The sequence below is a fragment of the Austrofundulus limnaeus genome, unplaced genomic scaffold (genome assembly GCF_001266775.1).
Source record: "Austrofundulus limnaeus strain Quisiro unplaced genomic scaffold, Austrofundulus_limnaeus-1.0 Scaffold100, whole genome shotgun sequence".
In the NCBI taxonomy this organism is placed as follows: Eukaryota; Metazoa; Chordata; class Actinopteri; order Cyprinodontiformes; family Rivulidae; genus Austrofundulus; species Austrofundulus limnaeus.
The window spans coordinates 204,242-211,065 of NW_013952502.1; the positions used below are offsets into that span (position 1 = coordinate 204,242).

Below are 6,824 nucleotides of genomic sequence, written 5' to 3' on the forward strand. Positions count from 1 at the left end.
ATTTAGCACCTTTCACAAACCCAACGTCACTTTACATAACAAAATAGAAGAACTAGATTAGCAGAAAATTAAAGAGAGTGAAAATACTGGAACAAAAGAAAAGTCTTGAGTTGAGTTTTGAAAACAGTAAAAGATACAGGAGATCGAATTGAGGAGGGAGTTCCAAAGGTTGGGGGCAGCAACACTAAAAGATCTGCCACCAATAGCTGTGTCTTGGGATAACTAGTAAACCTACATCAGAGGACCTGAGCTGGTGTGATGGAACATAAGTGTGCAAAAGATTAGAGATATAGGGTGGTGCTAGGCCATGTAATGCTTTAAATGTCAGTAACAGGATTTTTGTAATGAATGCGTTCAGATACAGGACACCAGTGAAGCTGATAGATGAAGGGAGTAATGTGCTCTGACTTTTTTGTAGACATAAGAATTCTAGCTGCAGAATTTTGAATCTGTTGAAGAGGACGACGTGATTTAGCAGGTAGACCATATAGCAGAGATTTGCAATAATCTAATCTAGAGGTAAGAAAAGCGTGTAGCAAAGTTTCAGCATCGTTGTGTGGAAGTTTGGGACGAAGCCTAGCAATGTTACATAGATAAAGAAAAGCAGTCTTACGGACAGAATTAATATGAGGGATGRACGTGAGACAGGAGTCAAATGCAATGCCAAGACTGTGCACAACAGAGGATTGGGCGACTAAAACGTCAACAGAGAGAGTATAATTAGAAAAAGCAGAGATGGCTGACTTAGTACCAATAATCAAAGATTCAGTTTTAGAAGGATTAAGCTTGAAGAAGTTATAGTTGAGCCAGTATGTCATTTCCTGAATGCAATACAGCAATAAAGAAAGAGGAAAAGGGTTGGAAGGATTGAAATCAAGCTAGATCTGTGTATCATCATCGTAAAAGTGAAAGTTGAGGTCAAAGGATGGGATAATGTTACAAAGAGGAAGTATGTAAATTATAAATAAAAGTAAGAAATGCTCTCCACTAATAAGAAATCTTTCAGAATTCTTGTTTATGATCTCTGTTATAAAATAGGATGTTTTTCAGGATGCAGCAGTAAGAACAAACTCAGTGAGAGAACAGTACATGTTTTTTTCATTTTAAATAATCAATCAATCAATCAATCAATCAATCAATCAAACTTTATTTATAAAGCGCTATAACATCAGCCACTGCTGAAACAAAGTGCTGAACACATAAAATAAAAACTGAATACAAAAACACAATAAAATCACACAGTTAAATAAGTAAAATCAGCACCAACACAGTAAAAGTTGAGTAAAATCAAATCTCAGTTGGGTTGAAGGCCAGTGAGAAAAAACAAGTTTTTAAACGAGTCTTAAAAATGGACAGTGAAGGGGCCTGTCGGACATGCAAGGGCAAGGCGTTCCACAGTTTAGGGGCACTAACAGAGAAAGCCCTATCTCCTCTGAGCTTCCGTTTAGAACTGGGAATGACCAGGAGCAGCTGGTCAACAGACCTGAGTGACTGAGGAGGGGTGTAATGGCGAAGAAGCTCTGTTAAATAGGTTGGGGCAAAGTTGTTTAAAGTCTTAAAAACAAACAGGATTTTAAAATGGACTCTAAAACAGACAGGCAGCCAGTGGAGGGAAGCCAGGACCGGGRTGATGTGCTCTCTTCTACGTGTTCCTGTTAAAAGACGGGCAGTAGCATTTTGCACCAGCTGCAGACGTGCGAGGGATGACTGGTTTACTCCAAAATACAGTGAGTTACAGTAATCCAGTCGAGATGAAATAAAAGCATGGACCACTGTTTCAAACTGTTGCCTAAAGAATAGATTTTATCTTTGCTATTTTTCTCAGGTGATAAAAACTAGACGTAACTGTAGCCCTTATTTGACTGTCAAGTTTAAAATCACTGTCCATCTTAAAACCAAGGTTTGTAGCTGTGAGCTTGACATACAAAGCCAAGGGGTCTAAATCCACTGGAGGACTCGGGCATGCTCCACTAGGTCCAAAAACAAGTATCTCTGTCTTTTTTTTTTTTCATTAAAAAGATAAAATAAAATAAACTTGATCATTTAGACTGAACTGAACTGAAAGAACCTTGAGAGATGTTTCCCTTTGAGAAATCTCTACAAATAAAAGCAAATCAGAGGGCCACTTGCAAACTTTATTAAATAAATAAAAAGTGAKAGAAGCTTTTACTCAAAAATATGGATTCAAAACATAATTAATTAAATATTAGGTTAAAACAAATTCGATTTTTAAGTTTGGCACAATTCTGTTCAAGTTAGGGATTTTAATAACGTTATTTATATTTTTGCTGAATGAGCATGTATTTTGGACATCCTCTCCTCCTCCTCACAGTAATCTTCTGTTTATGCCCCTCCTCCTCAGGTATGGTGAACCGGGAGGTGCTGGAACAAGTRGAGAGAGGCTACCGGATGCCCTGCCCACAGGGATGCCCCGAGTCCCTGCACGAGATGATGAAGCTCTGCTGGAAGAAGGAGCCGGACGAGAGGCCCACATTCGAGTACCTGCAGTCCTTCCTGGAGGACTATTTCACCTCCACAGAGCCGCAGTACCAACCTGGAGAAAACCTATAGCCAGAGGAGGCTCATTAAAAGACTTCAGACGTCAGTGTCGCTCACACACACCACGCTTTCTTTTCTCCTGCGTCTGATCATAGTTTGATGCTCACTGATGGCGCTACAAGATGTTACTGTGTCATTTGTTTATGTAATTGRCTAAGTTCATGGGCACAAATGTTACTGTTTTAAATACATGTGAGAGTTTTCTGTTTCTGTGAAATAAGCTGTAATTAAGCCTTCAGAAGGGGGAAAAATAAGACAATTTGATTCGTTTTATATGGTTTAATGTGGAAATCTTTTACTCATCTGACTCTAAATTGTAGTTCTTTTAGATTTTTAGGAAATGTAGCATATGTAATTATACATACATACATATATATATATATATATATATATATATATAGTTTGAAAATAGAAGGTCTCAAGACGGTTGATGCTTTTTATCATGATTCATTTGAGGGTGATGTTCCAAAAGTAAATCCAACAAAACTTTACTTTATTTCCATTTTGCATGTTAAAGGTCACTTTGTGAGACTGGGATCGTGGCTTTTCTGCTTATTTATTTTATTTTTCATGTGCACATATTTATTACTGTATGAATTTTGTTTTATTACACGGACTTTGTGTTTTATGCTCTATTTCAAACTTTTCTTTCCAGTTCGCCACCCTCGAACGCTCACTGTCCTGGTTATTATCTGCTCACTATAATCATTACAGCTAAACGCTCTGTATAATGTGGTATCTGTGTGGTYTTACTGTGGAATCTGTGATGAAAACAATGAACTTTAGTGGCTTTTGGCCAAGCCGTCAAAAGATGCTAAGTTGCTTCCAGACAAGCACGGAGAAAGATTTTACTTCAAGAAAAACAAAATCTACAAAACTGTGACTGCTGAACTCATACACTACCTTTAAGACAACTGGGTGCAGTTTTTAATGTTAATCTCTGAATTTTGGACTCCTGTTATTAGAACTGATTGTAAAGAAGGTGATTTTTATATGGTTGTTGATAGAAATTAAAAACTGCTAACTGCATTTGGGGGGGAGTTTTTTGCTGAATATCTATGGGATTTATACAATAAAAAACATCTTTTTTTCCTGTTTAGAAATGTTAGCTGTTTCTTTAAGCGTTTTCTCTGTGGTAACTTTTTAACCAATGATCACGTGAAGTGGGCGGGACTTATCCGCTGCAGGTGACTTCAGAACGAATCCCTTTAAACGAAACTTTTTTTCAATTAAAGAAAAATGTTACACAAAATTATTAATTTGACAGTGACAGATGTACGTTTTCCGACGTCTTTGGAGCAGCACGGCTCAGACGCGATGGTAAGAAGTTTCTGCAGAAACAAACATGGCGCTGCAGGGTTTATTCAGTTCAAAACGAAGCCTCGTTCTTCTTCTTCTGTCCCCGCTCCTTTGCAGCACACAGACCCGGATTACTCAGCCGCATATGTGGTTCTGGATACAGACAGCGGACTGAAAGGGTTCGGACTCACGTTCACTTTGGGGAAAGGAACCGAAATCGGTGAGGGGGGTTCACAGTCCATGCAGCAGCAGTACTAACTTAATGATGCGTTCAAGTGCTCAGAACAAGCTCGGAATTTCAAATTAAACAGGGACAAAAAGGACTGCACTACTGTATAATAAAACAAAAGAGGAAATGACAAGAATTAACCACAGTCTAGAAGACACGACCATGTGAGGAATAAAAAAATGTGTCAAATAAGCCAAAGGTTAGCAAATATGTACAAAATGAGACTCAAAATAGACCTAAAAATGAATCCAAATGAATTAACAATAACATAAAAATAGCCACTATGAGACACAAAACAAGTAAATGGATTAGAATTGTCAAAGAAATGCCCGTGAACTATAAGAAATAAGACACAAGGATCAAATAGGTTTGTGTAATTCTGACTGTACTAAAGGAAACATTTCTTTTCCTCTTTACTAAAACAAAACAGAATCTACATCACCACCTGGTGGTCAGTTAGGTGATTTTATTTTTTTATATTTAGTTTTCAAATGCCGTACAAACCTAATGACTGTGTTAAAATGMCCCTTTAATTCATTTTACAAGCTATTTTAGTCTTCATAGTTAAATGAATACAGTATAATGTAAATTTTTATAATAATACATTCATAATAGTGTTTATTGAAGTATTAAAGTCTGGAGGCTTTCTTTTTTTAAATATAATTTAAAGACTGTTTTTGTTGTTTGGAACCCTGCAGTGGTGTGTGCCATCCAAGCCCTAGCAGGACTGGTTGTTGGGAAATCTTTGCAGGAGATTGTGAGCAATTTTCGAGGGTTTTACCGCCTGCTGACCAGTGATGGTCAGATGAGATGGGTAAGAGCAGATATGTAGTCATACCTGAAACAATGAATTTGATCCTTTATGATAAGCTTAACATTTCAAGCTCTTATAAGCTAATGTTTTTTTTAAACTATAAAAACTATTGCTGAAATGGATATGTATGCAGAATTGTGTTTTATCCACATTAAAAATAAATGTTTCTTTTAACATCCGTGCAGTTTTTATACCATATCATGTGTTTGAAGTTTGTAAGAAAACTAAAGTAAAAGTCAGGAAAGCTCGTTTTAGCTGCATGTCATTGAAAAATAACATCACACAGACAAAACACCGGCATCAAAAATAGTTTTTAATGTCAGTRATGTAATGCTGAATCAGTTAAAGTAATGTGTTTTTTTAGTTGGGTCCAGAGAAAGGCGTGATCCACTTGGCTACTGCTGCGGTCTTGAATGCTGTGTGGGACCTGTGGGCTCGAGCGGAGGGCAAGGTGAGGCATTTACAGTACACATAGAGTATCGTAATTAACATTTTCTCTTACAAACATGATACAGTATGACTCGGGGCCTGTTGTCATTGTTCCTCTGCAGCCGCTATGGAAGCTGCTTGTCGACATGGTGAGTCATAAATAAATGAGACGACTGATTTGTGTCGTGGATGTGGTCAGGACAGAAATATCTTTGTCTCGTCTGTCCATTCAGGATCCAAAGCTGATTGTCTCGTGCATTGACTTCAGATACATCACTGATGTTCTGACAGAGGAGGAAGCTCTGGGTGAGACGTGTTTGTGTCTTCGTTTTAGAAAAGAAAATGACATGCTTCTGATGGAGGTATTATCAAACCAGCAGACCTGCTTTGCTTCTATTTCTTATTCAGACATCCTCATGAAAGCACAAGAGAACAAACAGCMGAGAGGTGAGCACACTGAGGAGTTATTCTTTTCCTGGCCAAATGCGATTTTGCTGCATTAATATGTAGCTTCCTTAATGTGAGGGCTTTTAGCCAGCACAAAACCTCTAATAAAACCAATTTTTGTTGAAATTGTTTATTATTTATGGGGTTGTTTCTCTCACCTGTCAGAGGATCAGATGATGAAGGAGGGTTATCCTGCGTACACCACCTCCTGTGCTTGGCTCGGGTACTCAGACCAGCTACTCAAACAGGTCTGCACTGTAAAACACACATCACACAGCATCTCTCCTAAAATTAGTTATTTTTAATGACAGCCACGTGTTGTTGTTGTTGTTTTAGCTTTGTACCGATGCACTCAAAGATGGCTGGACGAAGTTTAAGGTGAAAGTTGGTGCTGACCTAGATGATGATATACGCAGGTGTAGTCTCATCAGACAAATGATTGGACCCAGTAACACGTTGGTAAGGTTGTGTTTTTTTTTTTACCACTACCCATTTCAATATGTTTAGAAAATGGTTATAAGAAGTGTTTCTGTGTTTAGATGATTGATGCCAACCAGAGATGGGACGTAGCTGAGGCCATCAGCTGGGTGTCCAGACTGGCTGAAGTCAAACCTCTTTGGATTGAGGAGCCCACGTCTCCAGACGACATCCTGGGTCACGCTGCAATTTCTAAGGTCAGACCTKTAGAAGTGTTACTTTCCAGGTTGCTCCTTCAAAAAGGACATGATGTTTTATTATGACTGTAAAGAGCCTCAGCTAACACCACAACATCTTCAGCCTCATTGAGCTCATTTCAAATGTGCATTTCTTTAATATGTTTAATTATCAGTAGTTTAACATTTTGTCATGAACTCTTCATGTCTTCTTTGGTTATGTTGTATTTCTCTGTGGGTTTTTATTTTATTTTATTTTTTTACCTTTTTTTTAGTAGTTTCTGTGGTGTCTTTGTGGATATTTTAAAATATTTTGGTTTTAGCAGTTAGTTAGTTAGTTAGTTAGTTAGTTAGTTAGTTAGTTAGTTAGTTAGTTAGTTAGTTAGTTAGTTAG

At 37.7% G+C, this 6,824-nt stretch overlaps 2 protein-coding genes across 3 annotated transcripts in view; both read left to right on the top strand.

Annotated features, from left to right (window-relative positions):
• The window catches only part of LOC106520961 (tyrosine-protein kinase yes), a 27,046-nt gene extending 23,458 nt beyond the window's left edge, over positions 1 to 3,588 (top strand). The window contains exon 12 of the mRNA XM_014013299.1: positions 2,363 to 3,588. Coding sequence (XP_013868753.1) covers positions 2,363 to 2,571 — 209 coding nt within the window. The 3' untranslated portion in view covers positions 2,572 to 3,588. The remainder of the gene's footprint in view (positions 1 to 2,362) is intronic.
• Positions 3,589 to 3,710: 122 nt separating this feature from the next.
• The window catches only part of enosf1 (enolase superfamily member 1), a 5,438-nt gene continuing 2,324 nt past the window's right edge, over positions 3,711 to 6,824 (top strand). Inside the window, exons 1-10 of one of the 2 annotated variants that reach the window (XM_014013301.1) lie at positions 3,714 to 3,879; positions 3,976 to 4,078; positions 4,786 to 4,901; positions 5,266 to 5,352; positions 5,453 to 5,479; positions 5,564 to 5,636; positions 5,739 to 5,777; positions 5,943 to 6,025; positions 6,114 to 6,236; positions 6,317 to 6,451. In XM_014013301.1, coding sequence (XP_013868755.1) covers positions 3,799 to 3,879; positions 3,976 to 4,078; positions 4,786 to 4,901; positions 5,266 to 5,352; positions 5,453 to 5,479; positions 5,564 to 5,636; positions 5,739 to 5,777; positions 5,943 to 6,025; positions 6,114 to 6,236; positions 6,317 to 6,451 — 867 coding nt within the window. In that variant the 5' untranslated portion in view covers positions 3,714 to 3,798. Of the gene's footprint in view, positions 3,880 to 3,975; positions 4,079 to 4,785; positions 4,902 to 5,265; positions 5,353 to 5,452; positions 5,480 to 5,563; positions 5,778 to 5,942; positions 6,026 to 6,113; positions 6,237 to 6,316; positions 6,452 to 6,824 lie in introns of both variants that reach the window. The other variant, XM_014013300.1, reaches the window with a different exon arrangement.